We start from the raw sequence: 23,904 nt of genomic DNA, 5'->3' as shown, positions 1-23,904 counted from the left end.
TTTGCTGGAGAAGGACTTCTCCTCCTCCTTCTCATGGTCTGGAAGAGGACCTAATGGGGGACACTTTGGACTGTGGGGATGAGGGGAACATCCTCTGGGTAGTGCAGCAAAAACTTAGAGCCTGGACCCCTCTCAGCGTTATGGAGCAGAGTAATACCAACCAAGACTTGAGCCCAATAGAGACTTCAGCTTCTACCTGGCCTGAGTCACTGTTAACCCGGCTTCGTGCAACTAAACCTATGTCCTCCCCAACATTCCCCAATGTCCAGCCACCTGCCCTATTTCCTAACATAACATTTCAAGGTACTTCTGCAATTTGAATAACTTTCCATTTTGGGATGCCTGGGTGGCTCAGTCAGTTAGGCATCTGCCTTCAGCTCAGGTCACGACCTCAGAGTCCAGGGATCGGGTCCCACATTGTGCTCTCTGCTCAGCAGGGAGCCTGCTTCTCCCTCTCCTTCTGCCCCTCTTCCTGCTTGTGTGCTCTCTCTAATTTTTAAAGATTTTTATTTATTTATTTCACAGACAAAGATCACAAGTAGGCAGAGAGGCAGGCAGAGAAAGAGAAGGAAGCAGGCTCCCTGGTCAGCAGAGAGTCCAATGCAGGGCTCAATCCCAGGACCCTGAGATCATGACCTGAGCCGAAGGCAGAGGCTTTAACCCGCTGAGCCACCCAGGCGTCCCTCTCTCTAATCTTCAAAAAAATAAATAAATTTCCATCTTGTTCTTTAGTGAAAGGAGTTATTGTCCACTTCCTACCTATAATTAGTATTAAACAGAGAGTAGAGCTTATTTGAAAGTAACTTTTTGGCAAACCCCAGGCTTGGGCAGCCATAATTCTTTCAAATATTAAGAACTGAGATGCCAGACCACAAAGCATTGTACAGATTTTTATTATTTTACTATTAAAATTTTTCAATCTCAAAATTGGTTAATTTTAAAATAAAAACTAACCATACATTTGTTTTTATACACATTATATACACTTGAGAAATAAATAGTGTTGTAAGTGTTAAAAAAAAAAAAAGCATCATTATATACAAATATGGCTTCAAGCCAAATGTATAAATACATGACCCACCAAGGAATTGATTCCTAAGGCTTTCATTACTAAAAACAGAAGTCAGGAGTAATCAGGACACACAGTCAATAACACGGGCTCCACTTTGGCTAGAAACCATTCACAGAAGCAACAGAGGAAGCACACAATTTAAGAAAACAACCTTGAATCAGACTTAACTGGTTACATCTTCGAAAGTTGGGCATTGACCAATGATAAAACTTTGGCACAACACAGATGATAGATGGCACAACTTCGTCCTTTAAAAACCTCAATCTCAATACAAAGAAAATCACTTTTCTCCCCCAATCTGACATCACATCTTCCTCCAAATAAATCTCATCTATAAAAAGCCCAGCCTCTGGGCTTTCAGTTGCTTTCCTGGTTATATATTAATAAAAGGGTTTATGATTTTTATGGAGGGCTCTAAAAAACAATTCCTTGTTCGACACATCTGGGGCACACTGGTGGGAAAAGGCTACGGACCTCTTGATCAAGTGGCAGAAATGAGCACACTACGGACTTGCCTCCCAGAAGTGTGGGTCGTCCCTGACTCCACCGCCAACTTGGAATATAGTTCCGGACATGTGGCCGAACCCCATGAAGCCCCAGTGTTGTCAAGCAGAGACATGAGCTGCCCTGCACCTCCCGTTGTGAGTCCCTAGTTAGGCGATGCACATGCAAATCTTTGGGAAAGTATAAAACACTTTCCCAGATATCACATATATTCATTCATATTAAGACCAGGACTTGAAGGCTTTTCTGAGCTCAACACAGAGAAGGCACGGTTAGTAGAGGAAGGTAGTCCAAGAAGGAAGAAGCACTCTATTAAATCTTAGTGACGGCTCTGCTCCACAGGGGCTGGTTTCTGCAGGAACCGATCTGTAGAACAGATACATAATGCCTTCTATCTTCCTAAGCGGAAAAGATTCTGCTCTGAAGCCGTCACATTTGGCGACTGGCCACCCTTCTGTCCCCAGCGCGTATGGCACTCTGCTTGCCCCCATGCAAGTGATCAAACATGTCACTTTTCCTGAACTGGCTGAAATCCCTGAATGCCTGGGATCTCCAACTCTCACACCCCGTAGCCCCCAGCACCGCCCCCCTGCAGTGTCCCTCGTGCCCTTCACCGCACGTATACCCCTGGATCACCTACAGTGGGAGTCTAGAAATCCCAACCCGCTCAGATTCTAAGTCTGGGGAGGTTTATGAATGTGTCTCCTGCCATGTGCTAATGAGGGTTAAGTGCTTAACAAACATTTGTCCAATCAAAAAATAATCAACAGAAAACCGAGAAAGCCAATGATGTGTGCTTTAGAGAATGAGCTGGAGAGCAGGACGGAATGGCTGAAATGTAACCAGTAGTGATCAGTGCAGCCCGCGGAACCCCAACAGTGAGGGCCTCACCACCACCCCAGATCTTCACCCCCTCTCTCTGGATGAACGAAGTCACAGGTCTGCCATCCAGACACGAGTCAGTTCCCAGCACAATGACCGCTCCCCACTCTCAGGTCAGGTTTGGCAGCTGACAGCCTTCCACGTGCTTCCACAAGTGTTCTGTATCAGGGAAAGCACGGATTCATCTAGTCCCTTAGAAACCAGCCCGGTGTGCACAAGAGGCCCCGGGCCTTTGACTCTTTGCACACGGGTCTGGAGTTAGAGCTATTCTAGAGCAGCAGGAACAGCAGGAACAGCAGTGCGTGGTCCCCTCTGGTGAGAAGTCCCAACCGTCATAGGAGGTAAGGTCGTGGGCCCAGCCAAGAGACTCTTCCGGGTGCTTGAGGACCCGGAAGGACCCAAGAGGGGTCCTTCCATCAGGGGCGTCCTCAGCCGTAACTTTCCTCCGCGTCCCTGGAAGGTGTGGGTGGGCGGGCCTGGCTGGCCCCTCAGAGAAGATCCGTAGCGAGGCTGTAGGGAACCCTGTAAGAGAGGCGCTCGGTCACTCGCTTGGCAAACACGCCAGCCTGCGCTGAATGTGTGCTCTGTTCACCTCAAGACCAGGGTTTCTTACACACCTGTCACACTCTTTCACTTGCTTCCTATTCAGAACAAGAGAAAAGGGTCCCGAGTGCCTCCTCCTCTCCCTCTCCCCCTCTCCCAACGAGCCATGGATTCACTTAGAGAAACACAACACTGGGACAGTCTCTGGCTTCCTCGCTCCTTACACCTCAGCGCTGGCTTGCACAGGCTCAGCACAATACTCATCCGTGCCACACACACACACGCCGGGAGAACTATCCATGAGTCCTCTTTGCCTTGACTTTGAAACATAAGAGAGACTATAGGATGGCAGGAAGGGGACAAGACAGAATCCAGCGATCTTGACTCGAATCTCAGCTATGCAATCATGCAACGGAACTTCCCAGAACCTCAGTCTCTTTATCAGTGAATAGGTGATGAGTATCTGTATCGGGGGAGAGAACACTGAAGGCCCAACCTACGTCTAGGGATGTCAGGACCTCCTGGTGCTAACATATTACTCGGGTTTCTATTATTGCTTTCTGTTCCTTTGAGGGTAAAAGAATGGATGCCTTGTTGTCTCAAGGAGGCAGTAGGAGGTGAGTTACACCATTCTCAAGTGTTGTAAAGTTCTGGAGCGGAAAAGAAGAATAAAATGTCTTATCATAAGATACGTTATCATAAGAATAACGATAAGAACAGGGATCCTCACTGGGCATGTCCAATCCATAGGACTGTTCTGAGGATTGATGAAATCAGTATTGGGGGAAGTGCTTGGAAATGTATACATTTGAGCACAAACATAAAGAACTAAAATTACTATTAGAGCCGACTATCCTACAGGCCTACACTGGACTGAGCAGCTTCATTAGCCGGGCAATTTTCAGATAGCTGCGTGTCCCATGATCACCAAGCTTGTGGTCAGGTTGGTGACCCTGAACAGGAGACAGAGCAGTGGGGATGCAGACTGGCCCCTGGGGCTGGCAGAGGGTTCATCACAGTGGACCCCAGCTCAAGGCGAGCAGGTGAAACCTCCACGCTCAAGAAAGACCACAGCCTTTAGAATCAAGCAATGTGCTTCAAATGTTTGCTCAGCCATCACCACTGGGAGGACCTAGAAAGAACGACCCAACTCCCCTGAGCCTCAGGGTCCACAACAGCACACAGGGTTAACCCCACCAGCATCATGGGGTTGATGACCAAAGTAAGTGAGATAGCACAGGGAAGGCACTGGGCCCAAGTGGACACATGCTGCGGGGTCGGTGTACGGTGACAGCATTATTACCCAGAGCCTCGGTTGGGGTAAGCAGTAGGGGCCAGCGGGAGGACCATATCCAACCTCCCCAGCAGGTGTTTAGGCTCAGAGGCTCTGGAACGGACTTCCCCTTTGGATGCACCTGCTGCCTCACACCATGAGACCAGCCTTCCTCTCCAGCATGGGGCACTGGGGCACAAGATGGGCCTTCTGTCTGATTCAGTGCCACACACACGAGCATTCCTGCTTCTCAAAGACAGGGAGAGCTGCCAGCTAGTATCTGCTTACACCCCCCGGGGCTCCAGAAAACCTCAACCTGGGGACTGTATCTGGCACTTCTCCTTTCCCTCCCACCTCACTCCCCACTCCACATTGGTGCCTGGAAGGAAGCCAGGAGCCCTGGAACCTTCCCACAGCCCTGGTCACCATGGAGAAATTCATTCTAAGATAGCTTGATTCCAACAAGGCCATGGGCTGTGAAAGTCTTCCCGGGGAGGCAGAACAAGAGGCAGAAAGACACAACCACACTCTGACATCTTCTACTCCATGGATTGGTCCTTCTCCTGCCAACATGTCAGCTTCACAAGAGAAAAGATTGGTTGTACCGGTTTTGTTCGCTGCTGTGTCCCACGTGCCCAGAACCAGGTCCAGCACACGCTGGGGCACCAACACACACTGCACAGATGTCCGAGTTACCTGGTTTCATTTTTCATTCTCCAGCCATCTCGACACTTGTGGAACCAGAGCTCTCGGCCGGGGGAGATGCTGGTGTTCTCAAAGTCTTGCACACAAAAAGTTAATCTAGGAGGAAAGGGAAACCACCAATGTAGGCAAAACTGACTGGGCCTTAGCCAGATGGTGCTTTCTGGATCCAAAGTGGACCAAGCAAGGAAGAAAGGGTGTTTTCATCCTGCCGCAGCCTGACCCAGACCTCTGGACCTCCCCACTGCTGCTGCAAGAGTCCTAAACACATCTCCTGGGACACCTGTCATGATTGGGTTCATGCAGCTTTTCACCACGCTCCTTCCACTTTCTTCTGTCCATCCACCCAAAAATGGCCTGCCTTTCAAGGCATAGCCTCTCTGAACCCTCCCTGACAGCCCAAGCCCTTGACCTTAATAGAAAAGCATATTGTTACCTAAGTGTTGTTTTTGCTATGGTCATTACCTTGTATGGCATGGAGTTAAATACGAACGTTTTGTCTTCTTTTAACACATTATACCCCGCCCTGAATTGCTCGTGGATACCCCTACCTGTGGTGGAACTCAGGATACCTCCAACGGGGTGCTCAGAAATACCCACCAACAAGCGTAACTGTATTCCGCAGTGAGTCAAAATCAAAGATTCAGAAACTGCTCAACCAAGATCATGGGAAAAATCAGTACTCAAATAACTGTTTGACTATAACTTAGAGCCAAACCATATGGACCCCGACGGTGTGTCGTTAGCATGACCCTATGACCAAAAGACATATAGGGGGCACCTGACCCTGATGTATGGGACATGACGACTGAAAGGAGAAAAGCCACATTCAGAACAGGTTTAAGAACCTTTACCAGGAAGCCCAAACAGCCCATAAACACACAAGAAGGGGACCTACCTCATGGAGATCAGGAAATTCAAACACATTAACACAACATTAAGAGACCAATTCACCCCCAACAGAATGGCGAGGGGCCCACCAAATGGAGGTGAGGAGGAGGGAAAGGCGAACTCTTACTCTCAGACTGTTGTCTGAACACTTCGGAACACATCTCATCACACTGGAGAACATATTTACTGTGACCCAGAGACAGGGGAAGCGCCTGAAAGGGCTCTGGCTCCCCCAGTTTCCAGGTTTCTAGGCCAGAATCACTCAGACAAGGGACCCTGGCCTCCGCCCACCCTCGGTCAAACTGTGCCCCCGGCGATGCATAAAATGGGACACGGGAAGAACTGTAACAGAGAACACAAAACAGACTAGGTACAGAGACGGTGGAGGCTGCTTCCTCCCATCCCAAGGCTGGCAGTGACCTCCCAGCAGCCCACACAGAGCTGTGGCCAAGGAAACCCTCTTCCCTTTACCAAGGTCTCGCAGGCTTCCCTGACTTCCGCTTAGAAGTCCTGCTCAGAGTCAAGGCACGGTTGAGGGGCCTGAAACATTCAGGTCTGGAGCGCTCATGCCAGGCTGAAGTTGAAAACCATGGGGGATCTGCCAGCTGGCGTAGCACCGAGGATTCTCTGTTACTTAACGTCAGAGCCCCACCCATAACCTTGACTCACAGCCTCCGAAGGAAGGGTACAATGCTCTGAAAATCGGGTGCTGGGGAAACCAGGGCCTCAGGCGGACCTCATCCCTGGGGACTCCTCAGGCTTGCTGCAGGAGTCTTCTCTGGACAGGGGCAAGCAAAGATAGGGGCACGCACCCAACAGCACACCAGTGAGCAAGCCAGTGCTCCTAAGGGATCCTATCCACGAGAAGCCCTCCTTCCTCTGGGCCAACACAGGGTCCGGCAAACACAACCGAGGCTGGAACCCAGCCCCCACGTTGCCCACCCCCTCAGCTGGGGGTCTGGAATCAGGACACAAGCCACACAATGGTCGACAGAGGTCTCAATGCAGAATTCCCTTTTCCTCACAAAGGTGTCTGCAGTGTTGGCTAGGTGCTTGGGGCAGGGCAAGGTTGGAAGTGCGTGCTCAGCAAAGGAGAGGACACGGCGCGGAGGCAGACGCCTCTGCTCACGGTTGACACAAGGCCCTTACCTCCGCTGAGTCTCCCCAGACTTGACCCGAATGCGCCGGATATTCAGCTCCCGCTCGGAGCTGCGGGAGTAAGAGAGGTAGCTGCGGAGCTCCTTCCACAGGTTGTACCAGGACTGAGCTGTCCCCTCCCAGGTGAGTTTGATCTTCAAGAGGTCTCCCAGGTCCTCCTCGGTGTAGACCAGGAAGGTGTTGGTGGCATTTAGCCCGATCTGCTCCACTCTACAAGGGGACACCGGGGCAGGCGTCACTGACCTGCTGCTGGAAAACTGTCTCTCTGTGTGGGCTGATACAGTGGCCGCACCTGCCACCCGGGGACCGCAGAGAAATGGGCCCATAGACACTGGTCTCCCGCTAAACTCCCCAGCCCTTCCTGCCTGTCCCTCTCATTTGACACTTGGGGGCCTGTCCCACCCCATTTGTGTGCGAGAGCGAGTGCACACACATCTGATCCCCCAACTAGACCCTGAGCACTAGGAAGCAAGTACTTTGATGACATCACTTGGTAATCCCAACCTTGCGTGCATTCGACAAAATACACACCGATTGCTATGTGCCCTTCCCATAGACAACTAGAAACGGTGCAGGAATGGCGTTTATGTTCCAAATTTCCTATAGCCTCAGGTGTCAGGCGTTGCCTGAAATGAAACAGCAGTTTCTATCCAGCCGACCCAGCAGCTTCTCATGCTGTTGATTCATCCAAGGGCCTTCCTCCCAGAAAGGGTCTGAGTCAAGGGGTTGGTGGAGAGTGTGGACCACAGATGCTCTGGAGCCACCCAGCCCCTCCCCTGCACACGTTTGCACATTCCCACGCTCACACGTTCTTAGAGTAACTTGTTCCTGGACCTGAACCTATCAAAGGGAGCTTGTGACTTACATTTCCAAAGGCAGAAGCTGGGAGTCGGTGCTTGTGCCATAAAGGGTGACGTAAAAGTTGGGTTCGATTTCTCCCATTGTCTTGTAGCTGAAGATGTGGATTTTCATCTGATAATGGTAAACTGCAGAGATAGCAGAACAAAGGCATTCCTGAGTTTTGCTGGCCATCTCTGCACACTCCGACTCCAACTGAGTCACCCAGCACACCGAGTTTTTGAGGGGCTGACGTCCCTTTGGTCCAGCCCGGCCTCCAGCCTCCAGCCCGTCTCTGCTCTTGTTCCATGCAATGGCACAAGGGATCACTGCAGTATCCAATGAGCCCCACACCCGGAGTTCAGGGAATATGGAGAAGGAGGGGGAGTTCCAGCCTAGGAATTCTCAGAGCCGGAGCCATGGGACCTTGAATGAAGGACCAACGTATTAACTCTTTGAACCCCAGCTTCCTCGTGTGTAAAATAACACCCACATACCCCTCTGGTCTTAGAGCATGTTCCAGAAATGCCAGCCAGGACCGATGCCCTGTCGGCCCCATCTCAGATGTGTCGTGACACTCAAATGAGGAAAGTATGACATCGCTTTGCAAAAGGCCAATGCAAAGACATGAAAAAAATACTATCTTCCCACAAATTCAAGAGACCGACACTGCGATCAGGGAGGGACGCTGCACATCATGAAAGGGGTCCCCACCACTTATTTTCATTGATGAACTTCCCCAGGCACACACAGCGTGGTTGGCAATGACCTGAATTTTCCCTGTGCTGGCCCCATTTCCCGGGGCTGGGATGTGTCCGGTCCATAGCATGCTACTGAGAAGAAAGGGGAAAATGAAGGGCCTCCCTCAGGGTGCCGTGGGGACGGAGGGTTACCTCTGAAGGGCATGCCTGCCCGGGTTTTGAGATACATTTTGCTGTTCCTCTTGCTTCTCGTCTTCTTGGCATTGTAGCCGATGCTGTTACACCGGTTCTTCCGGCAACTGAGACAGATCCCCTTCTTGAAGCGGTTTGAGTCCGTGCACTGGAACGCAAAACTCGGCTTGTCCTGATTCACCAGGGAGTCCACAAAGAGGTGTACGGCCCGCTCGTGCTCGCATTTCACCACCTCCGTGATTGCTGGAGGAGCGAGACACAGGGGACACGCAGCATGAGCCTCTCGCTAAATAGAGACGGTGGCCCCGAGGCCCACAGAGGTCAAGAACTTCCCTCAGAGTCACACGATCGGTGTGAGTGTGATTTGGATTTTCTGGCCCACGGCACATCATTATCTCTTGTAACCGGAAGCTAAAGCCAATGGTTCCATAAATCCTAGGACCTTAAGAAAAATTTGACAAAGCCGTCCCACCCCTTCCTCACCGTGGGCCTTAAGGAATGCCGCCATCTGATGGGGGTCCTGGCATTGACCTCCAAGCCTCGCGGGGGCTGCTTGAATAGTATCGCAGTGGGAGAGGGCTACAGTCTTACGATAGAAGGAGACGTAGCAATACTGCCAGGACCCGAGGCAGTGAGCGAGCAGGAACCCGGAAGAGACGGGCCACTGCGGCCACGCATCAGTTTCAGCAGCAAACTCAGTTCAACTCAAGACTGCTGAGAACAGGCTCGGGCATTTAGAAGGTAAATCATAAGTGAATGGAGACATCATCTTGGTTTTCCTTCTTTAAAATGTCACAAAAAATCAAATTTTAGTGCATCCATTCTGTATAAGATTATATACTCTTTAAAAAGAATAAAGAAGAGGGGCGCCTGGGTGGTTCAGTCAGTTAAGTGTCTGCCTTTGGTTCAGGGTCCTGGGATCGAGCCGCACACTGGGCTCCCTGCTCAGTGAGGACCCTGCTTTTCCCTCTCCCTCCAACACCTCCCTGCTTGTGCTCTCTCGCATGCTCTCTCTCAAATAAGTAAATAAAACCTTTAAAAAAAGAAGAATAAATCAAGTAAATCTATGTACTCTGATGCTAAAGGAAATTATATATATATATATATTGACCAAGAAAGGAAAGTTACAGAACAATGTGCGTTCAAAAAATATAATTTCTTTCTCTCACGTGCACACGCACACACACACACATACACGTTTTCAAAGAAGAAAAGATTGGAAGGACACATACAAAATTGTTCCTATTGGCTACCTCTGAAGAATAAAAGAGGGAGCAGTTAGTTTTTGCACCATGCAGTTCTGCATTGCTTGATTTTTTTTTTTCCCCAACAAATACATATTCCTTTCCTTATGAAAAGAATTTAGCCATTAGTAACTGGGACCTCAAAGCATGAGAATGCCAAGCAGAGCCCCACAGATGGCTACTAACAAGCCTATAGAAGGACCAACTGTACAAGGGATTGGTAGCCCCCATGGGGGTGTAGGGGGCATTATGAAATGAACTGTTGGGAGCACTACCAGCTGGGGCTGATTTGGGAGGAGATGTGATAACCGAGTCAAACCTCTCCATGAAGCAGAAAATAAGGAACTCACTTCCATATGCGATTGACCCCAAGACGTCATTGAGCCCACAGCCCGGCTGGAAGTCACCCCCGTTAGGGTAGATGTCAATGTGGCCCACAGGCATCTGAATCCCGATGCTCAAGCCGAAGGAACGTGTGTAGGTGTGGAGGACGTCCACGAAGTCCGCATCATCAGGGGACAGCCTCTTGTGGATGTCCACCCCTTCAAACAAGGGCCCAGCGGGATCCAAACCTACAGCAGAAGGGGGAGCCAAGACCAACTGTGTCAGGTGTGCCAAATCCATGAGTCCTGAGTTACAGGTAAATTCACATGAGCACAAGGAAGGCCTTCTCGGAGCCAAGCGCCGTAAATCTGGAACCGTGTGATGCCTGCCCTTGGGGAACCTGCGCTTTCTTCTGAACCCCTCGCCTGTCCTCCCACCTCAGCAGACTCAGAAAACCGGCTGCCGGGTTCCCAATGACGTGCAGCTCCCAGGAGCCCCAGCCCGTCACAAATGGAATGGTTCTAGAAAGAACTCAGGCTGGCCAAACTAAGCCATTCGTCCCATTTTTTCTGCCACTGAAAACCTTCCAAAGCCTTAACTAAGCAGGCCTTTTACAGAATGACCAAGCTCCCTGCGTGTTCTGGAGGGAAGATTCAGTTTATCCAAATAGAGCTATTTGCATGTGGACTGACTCTTCCCCTTCCTTTAACGATGGATCAGGCCCAAGGGTGGAATGACGAGATCAGGGGTGGGGAACCACACCGGACACACTGAGATCCACATCGCAGGCCCCCAGAATTCCCGTATTCTGCAGCAAGAAGGTGAAATCTTTTTGCCTGCAAACTTCCCGCACTGAACAGGCAAACAGCAATGTAGCAAGAACTGGTTCTCACATTTGAAAGAGCGCAAATATCACTGGGAGCTTGTTGAAAATTCAAATTCTACTATGCAGCTATTTAAAAAAAAAAAAATCTAGAAGGAGGGGCATCTAGGTGGTTCAGTTGGTTAAGTGTCTGGTCATGATCCTAGAGTCCTGGGATCCAGTCCCACATGGGGCTTCTCCCCCTCCCTCTGCCTGCTGCTCCCCCTGCCCTGCTCTCACTCCCTAAAATATTAATAAAATATATTAAAAAAAAAAAAAAAAACTCTAGAAAGACCACACAAGCTACTGGCAACCTGTGTATATGTGCCGCAGGTGGAGAGGGTAGGGAAGGAAAGCAAGCAGGTAGTAGCAATAAGAAAAGAGACTTATTTTGGAACCACATGAATGGAAACCGTTCAGAAAGAAGAGTTTGCAAAGCATGCGATGCAGATTCCCCAACCCCCTCAAGATTCTGATCACCAAGCCTGGTGTGGAGCCCCGAAATGTGTATTTATGCCCCCAGGTGATTCTAAAAGGAGGTAGTCTATGAACTAGACTGGAAAAAACTCCCACCATCAGTATCATCAATAACATTGAAACTGAACATCTTAATCCATACAGTTCATGCGAGATATGAAGAGATTAAGGCCTTGTCAGTGTAAATAGCAGCCGCTATTACCAAGCTCAAGTAATTATGGGAGCCAAATTCATGCCAGCCTGAACGGCTCTCTGCCCTACACACACAGGGAGAGAGGCTGGAGAAAGCTGAGAATACTGAGCACGGTTTAGTCTAGAACAGTGGTTCTCAGCTGGGAGTGATTTTGCTCCTGGGGGGACATTTGGCAATGTCTGGACACATATTTGGTTGTCACAGTTGTGGGGGGAGGGAGAGAAGCCACTGGCAGCTGAAGGGTGGAGGTCAGGAAGGCCAATAAACATGCATCATTACTCGGGTCAGCTCCCACGACAAAGCATTCGCTGACCCCGCATGGGAACGGTGCTGAGGCCAAGGCACCGAGGACTGGAAACACCACATCAGAGGGGAGTTAAGACTAAGAGCAGAGTCGTCAAAGGAAGACATGGGTGACAGAACCCATCGGATCCCAGCATAAGAGAACCAGGGAGCACATTGTGAGGCTTGAATCACTGCGGTGATTTCAGACTGAACAACAGGCAGAGCTATTGTCTGAAAAGGACAGTAAACTTATGAAGCGCGTCACTCAGGAGAACTGGAGAGACTGAAAGTTAGCAGGTTCCAGAAGAAGGTTAGAGAAATGCCCGTATGACCAAGGCAGAAAGGAAGCCCCGGGCGGCCTGGTGGTTCAGCCGCAGCCCAGGGTCCCAAAGGAAGACAGCACGAAAGCAGTGACCCCCGGCACAGCCCACGAAGACGTGGTTCAGAGGCTTCCGAGGGCTACAGTACCAGCACAAGCAGCCTCCCCCTGCCTCTTGCTATGTTTTCTGGAAGAAAGAAAAAAAAGAGAGAGAGAGAGAGAAGACCATTCTGCTTTGCAACCAATACAAGAGAGGGGCTCTTTGCTTGATGTGAACAAAAGTCTCCACCAGACGGTCAGTGCCATGGAAACCAAGCTGGACTGGAGGAATGCAGGCGGCTGACAGGGCTTCTGGAGAAGATGGCCTGGGTGGGGGGCTGTTTGGGGGGGCAGGCTGAGCCTTCGCCTACCCAGACTCACCCAGCCTGACACAGAGCCAGGGCTCACAGACGCTGGGCAAAAGTCGCACTAGGAATAGGAGGGAGAGCTTGTTCCCACCAAAAAAAAGAACAGGTGGAGAACCGCCCCTTCTTCCATTCAGTCAGAGCCCTACCAAAGTGTTCTGTCCAGCAAACGGAACACGCACATGCAGGCGCATACACACCCGGGAAAAGCTCGGCACTCAGGCCTGGCAGGGCAGGGCCGGCTGCATTTCAATCGCTGTTTTATCTCCACCCACAAAAGAGAGGTGGGATTGCCTAGTGGCTAGGTACGGGTTCTGCAAGCTGACAGCCTGGGCTTGAATTCCTGGCTCTGCTACTTCGGATGTAAGACATTGTACCCATTATTTAAGCACCGAGTCCTAGTTTCCCATCTGTAAAATGAAGCCAAATGACCCCTTTTGCCCCATTGCAATGTGTCTTAGAAATAGCATGAAGTCCCCCTCACATCTTAGGTACTTGACATTAGGAAGCATCTGGCCCAGTGTCGGTGCAGAGAGGACACTGAATTCATAGTTCTTGAATGAACAAATGAATCTGCTTACTTGTAACTGACTAGACACAGGTTCAATTAGAAATCTATGACCTCTTCCCTACTATCACACAGACTTCTCTCAAAAGGTAAAACTCGGGCAAACCCTAGTCCACAACTCTAATTCAAGCAAAACTAGGGTTCAGGCGACCCACTGTTGGCCTCCATACAGCAGCATCATGGGTCTCAGGACCCCACACACGCTGCAGTCTGGTCCTTCTACTAGTTGGGACCACCCGGTTCCCAGGCCCATGGGAAGTCCACCAATGGAGAGGGAGGGCACTCCCTCATCGGACCTCAGGCCTCCCCCATTGGACATGCACAACAGCACGCATCAGGTGAGCCACATACCCTCTGCGGGGTTGCTTGGCAACTGGCCAGAGGGTACTTCTTCCCACTGTGCTCACCCAGCGCCTGCCCACAGGGAAGGCTGGAGAAAAGGGGCGTGCCCGGACAGGGAGCTGGCTCTCAGAGCACTGATTAGCATTCGGCTAGCAGAGCCTGCATCTCAGCAGCCGCCACCCAAATAGGCAGTGGTAAAGAGCTGGAAAACTCTTCCCTAGGCCCATCTCATTTCAGATTCAGAAAGACGGAACGGGAGGATCTGTGGCTTGTCATTGCAGCCAATGACCCTCCTGGGCGGCGGGGGGGATGGGGACGTGAACAAGGCTGGTCTCGCTCTGTAGCATCGTGCCTCTCCCTGGGGGCCAGGGGAGCTGCTCGGACAATGGACCCCAGAGGGGCTTACAGCTGAACAGCTCTGCACCAGCAACCGGTTAATGAGCAGTCACGTGGCCACACAACCACTATCCACCTGGACGCTCGCTCGGGCCCCACGGGCTTGGTAGACAAAAACAAGGTTCTCAAGCTATGCTAAATCAAATAACTAGATCCAAAGGAGTGTGTGCACATGTGTGTGTGTGTGTGTGTGTGTGTGTGTGTGTGTGTGTGTTAGACTGAAGCCCAGGGATGACTGGAGGTAGGCCAATAAAATTTCACAAATACATATGTTTTTAAATCTACTCCACCAGCATGGTGCTAAAACCTGAAAGTGTGCCTTTACTAAATCGTTTGTTAGCTAAGGACTCCCTTCTTCCTCTTTTAAAATAAAAACACTGCTGGGAAAGGAATGGATCCCATCTCTCCTTCTCAGGGACCAACCAGGTGGGCCCTTGGTATCTTGGAGGTGAGAGAGAAGCTGTGAGTGAAATGAATCTGACATTCTGGAAGGAAGATAAACGTTTAGCGCAACAAATGTGCTATTAATTTCAGCCTGGGGGAAGCACAATAATGGGAAAGAAAATCTTTCACACTTTTCCACTCATTAGATGATTTAATCCAAACACACATCAGAAGCTCAAAATGGAAAACACAATTTTTTTCACTGACGACCTGGGTACCAACATCAGAACGGCCTCTTTAACGACAAAGTTGGAGCATCCATTCTGAACAGAAAATTACCACTAATAAATGCTCCAGCAAAACATTGGGGAAAGGCTGTCGGTGGTGAAACAGAAATAAGGCAGAATTCAGACTAGAATCCGCCACTTGTTCATTTCCCTGGAGACCCTGAGCATCACTTGTAGACAACGGAGAGAGACTCCGGGGTTCACCCCTGCTCGCATGTAAGCTATTAGCTGTTCGCCCCTTGCCTGTTGAACTAGACCAGAGGTTTTCGAGCTGTGTTCTCTGGTGCTCTGGGACCCTGAGAGTTCTCTGAGGAAGGCAAAGGCCCCATAGCAAAGCGAACACTACCCACCATCTATCCAGCTTCCACCAGAACATCCCTTCTACCTGTTTCATATATCAGGGTCCCAACAAGTTCAACTTGAAAGAAGGACTCTGTGTCTAAAAAGAACACTGGAAAGCTCCAGATTAGATATCCTCTGGGTCCCTTCCAAAGCTAACTGTCCATGGCTCCCTTATGCAGGAGCACTCCGGTGCAGGAAGCCAGCTTGTCAGGGGAGCCGAGGGAGCTGGGAGTGAGCCCATAGTGCAGGAAGCAGAACCTACCTGTGATTCTGCCCACCGTGCCTTTCACGAAGTTGCCAGCATACCCAGCCACGTGAGCGCCGAGGCTATAGCCAATCAAGTGGACATTGCCAAGAGAAAAATCATCCTTCTCCTGTGGGAAGTCACAGAAGTGACAGTGAGTGATGTTGTGGTCCCGAGCCCACAGGGCCACCAACAGTTCAACAATTCTACGGCGACAAGGAAGAGCCAGAGGAACTGGGGACAGACACTGGCCAGGGCATGGCCTGCACTGCTGGCAGTGAGACAGAGATGGGATGGCACCAGAGAAGGGGAGGGCAAAAGGACTTTATGGCACCTTAAATGCTGAGTGCTGAGTGCTGAGGGCAGGGTGGAGGTTACGACTAGAAGTCACATCCCTGATCCTTGGGCTACATTTCCATTCTGTCGGGCACTATGCGGGGCACCCGACTCACTGGAGACTAAGCGCCAGCCGTGGCCTGCAGCAGCCTGCTCTCTCCCCACCTCTTAGGCCCCAGGAGCTGCTGGCCTGCTCACCGCAAGCCCACGCGGGATACCCAGAGAGAGGGCACTTCCCTGGCAGGGTGAGGACGTGGGCCCTGGACCCCACTGCTCAGAAACCCAGCTCTACAAAACCTCCCAGGCAGAGAGCTTGGGTACTGCTTACCCACCCTAACCAGACTGCTGCCAGGATTCATCAGACTCCATGGGCAAAAGGAAGGTCAGATTAGAATTGCCTAGACCATGAGGTCACTTTGCCAGTACACCCCTGCCTCTGGGTGAGTCCACTGATCTCAGGCAAATCATTAACCTCTACAGAGTAAATGTAAGACCTTGAGATCTGTTTTCCATACTTAGTATTTTAAGTGTGGCATTAAACTGCGTTTGTTGGAACCAACCCTCTCCTTCCCCTGAGGAGAGCCACCCTTCAGAGAAAAAGAGCAGATTCAGGAATTTTTCAAGATTTCAGGCTGGTCCTGGCTCCCGACTATTCCCAACCTGAGGGCATGAGCAAGTAATGACCCATCAGTCAAATTTTCTTCCAGCAAATAAAGCAACAGGCAAGATCCAGAAATAGATCAATAACTGAAACGCTTTCCACAGTTCCAGCATTCAAGCGTTTCAAGCAATACTTAACTCAGTAAAAATTTGAATCCCAAAGACACTCATAGGCTCCTGGAGTTCAGAGTAACACAGTCTGAGCTGTATTTTCTTTCCTTTTTTTTTTTTTTTTAAAGATTTTATTTATTTAACAGAGAGAGAGACACAGCAGGAGAGGGAATACAAGTATGGGGAGTGGGAGAGGGAGAACAGGCTTCCCATGAAGCAAGGAGCCTGATGCGGAGCTCGATCCCAGGACCCTGGGATCACGACCTGAACCTAAGGCCGCCGCTTAACAACTGAGCCACCCAGGTGCCCCTGAGCTGTATTTTCTTAAGAAGGTTCAGGTTCGGGGCGCCTGGGTGGCTCAGTCGGTTAAGTATCTAAGTTAAGTATCTAAGTTCGGCTCAGGTCATGATCCCAGAGTCCTGGGATTAAGCCCTGCATTGGGCTCCCTGCTGGGGTGGGGGGAGTCTCCTTCTCCCTCTCCCTCTCCCGCTCCCCCTGCTTGTGTTCCCTCTCTCGCTGTCTCTCTCTTTAAAAAAAAGGGCGGGGGGGGGGGCACCTGGGTGGCTCAGTGGGTTGGGCCTCTGCCTTCCGCTCGGGTCATGGTCTCAGGATCCTGGGATGGAGCCCCACATTGGGCTCTCTGCTCCGCGGGAAGGCTGCTTCCCCCTCTCTCTGCCTGCCTCTCTGCCTACTTGTGATCTCTCTCTCTGTCAAATAAATAAATATAATCTTTAACAAAAAAAAAAAAGAGAGAGAGAGAGAGAAGGTTCAGGTTCAAGATCTTGTTCTTCAGAGTAATTACCTGCAGCCAATCAAGCATCTTTGCCACACTGTGTCCCACCACCTTGGTGTTATTGACTGCATCTGTGTAAAGCTGGTGGGCCAGGGGAAGCCAGTCAACCACGACGACATTGGCTTCTTTCTCTCTAGTCTGCAGGGCTGACACCAGCTTGTATAGCCAATTTTCAAACATGCCACTCATCTGCAAAGAAAACAAGACATTTTTAAAAATTCTTCCTACGGGCTTCTTGAGTCCTGATGAATATGGAATTCGGTTCCATGAACTTCTCCCCATCCAGTTCCAGAACTTTCACAGTGGCGGCTAAGACAATAAACGTTTGCACATGAGCACGGCTGGCCACAGGCAGGATCACTATGTGTTTGTGTTCCATTGCTCTTTCTATCTTGCTTTTCCTATCAAATCTTCATAGCCGGTGTCTTGGGCTGCCACCCACTGTCCAGTAGGGCCACTATGAGGTAAGTGTTGGTGGCCATTCTGGCCTGAGGTTAGCCTGAGTCGCTGTCACAGACAAGCAAGTGGCCCCAAAGGCAGCTGGGAAGGATTGCCCTGGAGAATTAGCTTCTCTCTCGGAGACTCAAGGAGATGCTGCGTCCTAGGCAAATGCAGAGTTAACAGATGACCCCTTCCCACAGCCCATCTCTGCCACCCCTCTCGATTCCAGAGTAGGGAAGATATCTCCCTGGAATCCCAAATTAGAACTCAGAACACATTTTCCCACAGAAACAAAGCTATAAATAGGGCCTAGGTCCAGTTGTAAACCTATCCACATGTACAGTATTCGATAAATAGATTTTCTGTGCCTGGCCTGGGAACCCAAACGCCATTTACCATCTTGCTTCTATGGGAAACTGCTGTTCCAAGCTCCAAACAGATTACAAAAGAACTTTCTGGAATGCAACCCATTTGTAAGTTGTCGGCAGTTTGTATTTGCATTTTGACAGGGGGCCTTAAAAAGCTTCAATTGTAGGATTCTACTTGTAAGCTGTGGGCTGAGGATGGATAGCCAGGCCCTCGCCATGCCTCCAGGCACATTAGGTAGATGCCGAATTACCCACCCCCCAACCCCACTCCCAGGCCTGACCCCAGCAGTTGGTGATAGACCTAAAGACCCAGAAAGCATGTAACGGATATGAATTTCTCATCATTAAAAAGAAGAATGTCCCCTCCCAATTAGCCCAGGCAGAAACCTGCTCACTTAACGGTGTCATTTTCCTGCAGACCATCATTATATGATTGAATAAACCCCCTCACTGGTCAAAAGCTTCTAAAGCTGAGCATTAAAGCCCTTTTTTGTTGAAGTTTGTCATGGGCCTTTCAATGTGAATTGCCCAGCTAGGGCACATAAAGAGCCCCAATGCCTTTAACCAGAGCCATCTCTATGCAAACAGGAGGGCACCATGCCAACGGCGGCCAGTGAGCCAGGCCAGCTGGCTCTTCAGAGACTCTCAGAGCCAGTCAACTTGCTGCCGTTCAGCTCAGCTCTTAGGGAGGGACGCCCCCCCCACATCCCCCGCAAGGCAGTGGTTGACCAATGTAATTAAGTGTAATTAGAGGGCCCCTTAAGAGCCAGTGGAGCTGGGCTGCTGCCTTCAGGAGAGCCACTTTCTGAAAGCCCTCTGTGTGCTGGCATTAAATACCACCCTGCTGGAGTCCATATTGCCCCCTTAGTGAAGGGCCCATTACATTCTTCACAGCTGTCTGCAACACAAGCAGCCCACAAGAAAAGAGGGAGAGAGAGAGAGACAGAATCGGGAAGCACCAGTCTTCTTTTTAATTGACCAAAACAAAGAAAACCAAATCTGGTGTCAAGCTGCAGAGCTCCCTCATCCGGGCTCACCGTCCATCCATGAATGATGAAGAAGGTTTTGGCAGTCATGTTGAAGCCACAGTCTTCCAAGGGCTGGTTGTGGCCGAGTGACAGGTAGCATCCTTCATGGTCTGAGTCCCCAGACGTGCGGAGGTTGAATCTTACAGGAGGTTTGGCAGAAACCTGTATATGGCTGGATTTGAGGCCCTCATCTGGGGGAAAAAGAACAGCATGTGGGTGCATCTAGCAGGCCTGGACAGCGAGAGATCTGGGGTCTAGTTCTAGTTCAATCTTGAGCACATTATTTAATCCTCTGGGTTACAGTTTTTATTCCCGCCGAATGTTTTCTCCTTAATTCCCAGGAGAGTTGCGAGGAGAGGATAAAGGGACAGCTCTTCCATACTGAAGAATTTTAGTTAGTCACTAGTCCTAATTACAGTGAATTACTGTGACTCTGAAATAAACAGGTGTCTCTTGCTTTCCTTCCTCTTCCCTATCAAATGAGTTCTCCTTCCCTCAAGTGACAAATTACCAAAAAAATGTTCTCCTTCCCTCAAGTGACAAATTACCAAAAAAATGTTCTAATTTTAAAGGACTCGGGATATTGGAATTAGAGGTAAGAAGCCATCCACTATCATACAATGGGCTTCCCCTAGCATTCCCAGCTGGATTCCGACGCTTACTCCAAAGACCTCCTACACCCTCAGGACTCCTTGCCGTGCCAGACACGAGCCAGACGTTCTTCTAGTTCGTTAAATAAATGACTGAAGCCACAGGGGAAATCCGTAAGAGCAGCAAAACCGCTCCTTTCTGCTCCGCTGCTCACACACAGCGCCCAGGTCTCAAAACACAGCAGATGCCCGTGAGGTCTCTATGGCCTCTTAACTCAAAGTGCTTTATCGCCATGCTGTTGCGGGACAGTCATAAAAGAACCCCACCCTGCATCATCCAGACATCCAGGAAACTATCCCTTGATAACAGGCTAGGAAATGAGCAAATCAAACTCTCCTGTCACCTAGAGATCAAAGGAAAAATTACCGAATGACCCCTCCAGGAGTTTCACTTATCCCAGAGCTAAGAAGCAAATGGAATCATGGAAGAAGAGACCAAAATGGTAGAGAAGGTGGCGGTGGGAAGGAAAAGAATACACCAGATGTAAAAGGATAGAGTTCCAGAAAATGCGACTAAATATACATGAGCAGACCTCAGGTTAACTGTCATTAAAGTCATGAACAAAAGCCCAAGCAGCAGAAATTTGAACCATGGGCAAAAATAGTCAGCCTCCCCAATTCCCACCCAGGTAGCCAATCACAGAGACCAGATGGGGAAATTGTAGGAGAAAAGGACATAAGTCTTTTGGCGTTCCTGGGGCAGATTTGTGGATAAACGCACATATTGACATAAAATGTTCCCCTGAGTACCTGGTCTTCTCGGACCCCAGAGATCTCCAGCTTAATTCCTACTACTTTCAGCCTGGGTCAGCTCAGCCTCTGGGACTTCAGGATTATTCTTGATCCATATGCCTTTACAGCTCATTCTCCTACTTCCTTCAGTTCCTTACTTGGTGGTCAACCTCACAGTGAGGGAAGCCTGACTACCAATTAAACATGCACCTCCTTCCCCACCAGCACCCTGTTCCCCCTCTGCTTTACTTTTCTCTTCCAGAGCACCGTGTATGTATTTTAATGAGTTTACCGTCTGTCTTCCCACTACTGAAACGTAAGCTCCAAGAGGCAGAGATCATCTGTTTTGTTCATTTTTGTATTCCCCCCACCCCACGCCCCCAAAGACTGCCTGGCACTAGGCAGGCACACGATAAATACTTTCTCGACTCAAAAGAATGGCCCGCAGATATTCAGAATCACAGAACACAGAAGTTGGATGGAACGTCTGCGTTTTACAGGAGAGGAGCTAGGGCCGTGACCAACTCCAGGTCACAGTTCTAGTTAGTATAGAACCTGCGGAGCTTTCCCATTCATTCAAACTAACGTGCCCCTGAGTGCATAAACTGACATGGGCCAACAGCATGCTCATGATGGCTCAACATAGCAGGAGAGTAAGTAGATGAGATAATGGGGTGGAGTTGAGGGCATGTCCCCTCTCCCCTGCTTAACTAATTGACTTGGCACCCCCACACCTGACTGGTGACCTCATTCCACCAGGGCAATCTCCCTCTAATGAAAGAGACCGCCATATAGAACTCAGAAAGAAGAAAGGCCAGCATCTGGGACGAAGGTGAAGAGAGGTAGGTAGGAAGAGGAAGAGTGGTGATTGAAAGGGTGTAAGGGAGGAAGCGGCCAACCCCCCGGGGGGGTTGGCCCAGCAGCTTTTGGTCACAGTCACAGTCGCGTTCGTTACTCAACCAAATGCTCCCGGCAACCGTGAATCAAACCACAGCCAGTTACCCTGCTCCCTTAACTTTCCAAATACCCAAACCCAGAGTAGAAGGAGGGCACCAGGTGACTGAGCTCTAACAACCTACTCGCCTCGCAGAGGACAAGGTTGAAGAGCGGCCCGTGGCCGACTCTGCCGGTTGGACCGCACGGATCCAGGGCACCTTATCATGGGAGGGGGTGGGGCGAGAGGGTGAGCGCGGGCCTCTCGGACGCCGGGCCGGGGGACCTCCCCGGCAGAAGCGCCAAGGAGCAAGCGAACTGCAAAGCTGATTAGGAGGAGAGACTGGGCAGTGGAAAAGGCAAGAGGACTTTGCGGACACCAGGAGGGGCTGGAAAGGGGTCGGCGGGACAGAGAGGGGACGTGGCACAGAGAAGTTGGGGGGTAGGGGGTGGAAAGAAGAGTAAGTGCACGTTACCTTGCAGCCGTCCCTCCGGACCAGGGGGTGTGAGGCTTCCCGCGGCAAAGCAACAATAGACGCTCCAGAGGCAGAGCAGGGGAACCGAGCTCCGCATCCTTCCCCGCCACACCCCCTTCGCCAAACAGGACTGAAGCAGACAACACCTCTCGGGGTTTCTAGCAGTCCGCGCGGGTAAGACCCCACGGGGGCAGCCGTCTCTTGGCCAGAGAGCGGTGGCCTTGGCCCGCTGAAGGTAGGTGAAGGTGGGAGTGAGAATCTGGCTACTCTGAGCCTCGGGGAGTGGCAGGGAGAGTGAAGGGGCTTCAACTGGATCTGCCCCCACCCGTGCCGCCCGCCCGGGAAGCCAGGACTTGCCGCTGTCACTCCCCGAACTCCCGGCGAGGTAGTTTTTTAAAGTATGGGGAGTCATCTGACCCATCGCCAGATGGTGTTTTGCATAATTTATTCCCGTCCCCGGACTCTGATTGGTCACACCTTCGCTGACGCCAGAACCCAGGCTCCCCAAAGTTTGAATGAAAGCGCCGCACACCCACCGCGTGGACCGTCCGCACGCGCGGCCTCGCTTCCAGCCCCGCCCGTTTGGCTGGCAGCCGAGCTCCCGCCACCCCACTTCCTCCCAGGGCGGGCTCTCGGACCCCAGATTCTCCGCTCGCCCCCGCCGCCGCACTGGGGACACTGCCCCGAAACACTGCCCCCGCAGGGAATGCGATCCCCGGAGAAGGCGTGTTATCCTTCCCCAAGCGCAAAGCCACCCACCCCTGCGCCCGACATGAGCCTTCCGCGCAGCCAAGAGCAGGAAAGAGAGTCACCAGTCACCTTGGGTCCCTCTCTTCTCGAGCTCCCCTCACCCCCAGCGAGGCCCGCGCGCGACAGGTGCGTGCAGAGTGATCCGACAGTAATCGGGCAGAGCTGAGAGGCTGTGGGCTGTGGCCCGGGCTTTTCGGGATCGCACAGACCCTTTCCGCGTCATTGCTCCGCCACCAGCAGTAAAAACTTCGGGAAAGGCGCCCAGCGTCTCAAGTCGTTCCGATGGTCCGCAGTACTCGGGTGGTAGCAGCTCCGTGGTCCGCAGCTTAGGGATGTTGGGGAAATTAAGAAAGATAATGTACACCGCTTAGCGCGGGGCCTGCCTAGTGGTAGGATCTCTCTAGCCTTGGGGGTGGATTGCCAGAGGGATACCAGGCGACATTCCCCCAAAGGAACAGTGAACCAGACTTGGAGGTCTCAGACGCGGGACCAGCGCCAAGTCCCGGCGGACGCGCGCAACTACCTGTTGAGTGGAATTAAGCAGCAGCTTCTTCCTTTCCTTGGTCGCTTTTCCCCTCCTGTCCTTCCCTTTGTTGATCCGCGTCCCTCCTCTCCCTCCGGTGCTGGCTCCGGTTCCCTGGCTCCCCAGAGAGGCCCCGGGACTGAGAACGTAGAGCGCCGGAGACCTTGGTGGTGAGTCTGCGGCAAACGCCCGAGAGCCAGAGCTGAACCTGAGGCGGCGGCCGGACGGCGGCAGGGACAACTCGGGGTCCGCTGCGCCCCGACAACCCTCGGGGACGCAGAGCCGGTAGGAAGGGCAGAAGGCTCCACGACAGGGCTGGGCTCCGCCGTCCCTTCACGGTCCAGCCAGCCAGAGCTGGCTCTGCAAGGCTGCACCTTTGACCTCGAGTAACCCCACCGTCGCAGGGAACCGGTCCCACTCTTGCCTGGAGAGGAAGTGCCTGGGCAGCCTCGTGCCCCTTTCTTCCCGGTGTCGGGACCCCAGCCGGGGAGATCGGTGTGGGGAAACCAGTCCGTAGGAGCAGGTCCTGTTCCGGCCTATCCTTGTTACTTTTGTAACTTGGTTGCCAAGGGAGCACACTTTGTCCCTCCTGTATGCTATAATAAATTAACAAGAGGCAGGCTGGCTTTATTTTGTAGTATAAAAACGGGTGCACTTTATGGGATGGTAAATAGCAC

At 51.3% G+C, this 23,904-nt stretch overlaps 1 protein-coding gene across 1 annotated transcript; it reads right to left on the bottom strand.

The window, feature by feature from the left end:
• Positions 1–877: 877 nt before the first annotated feature.
• LIPG (lipase G, endothelial type) lies at positions 878–22,528 on the bottom strand. Its single transcript, XM_059409631.1, has 10 exons — positions 21,955–22,528; positions 19,173–19,354; positions 17,336–17,515; positions 15,445–15,556; positions 10,350–10,571; positions 8,756–8,998; positions 7,891–8,011; positions 7,017–7,235; positions 4,971–5,075; positions 878–2,980 (listed from the first exon to the last, which is right to left on the bottom strand). Exons 1-10 carry the CDS (start codon positions 22,373–22,375, stop codon positions 2,947–2,949), a joined length of 1,839 nt encoding a protein of 612 aa, XP_059265614.1. The 5' UTR covers positions 22,376–22,528; the 3' UTR covers positions 878–2,946.
• Between the last annotated feature and the right edge of the window lie 1,376 nt (positions 22,529–23,904).

Source organism: Mustela nigripes, chromosome 8 (genome assembly GCF_022355385.1).
Source record: "Mustela nigripes isolate SB6536 chromosome 8, MUSNIG.SB6536, whole genome shotgun sequence".
NCBI classification, from domain to species: domain Eukaryota; kingdom Metazoa; phylum Chordata; class Mammalia; order Carnivora; family Mustelidae; genus Mustela; species Mustela nigripes.
The sequence above is the reverse complement of the archived record's forward strand: the minus strand, read 5'-3'. Positions and strand labels throughout refer to the sequence as shown.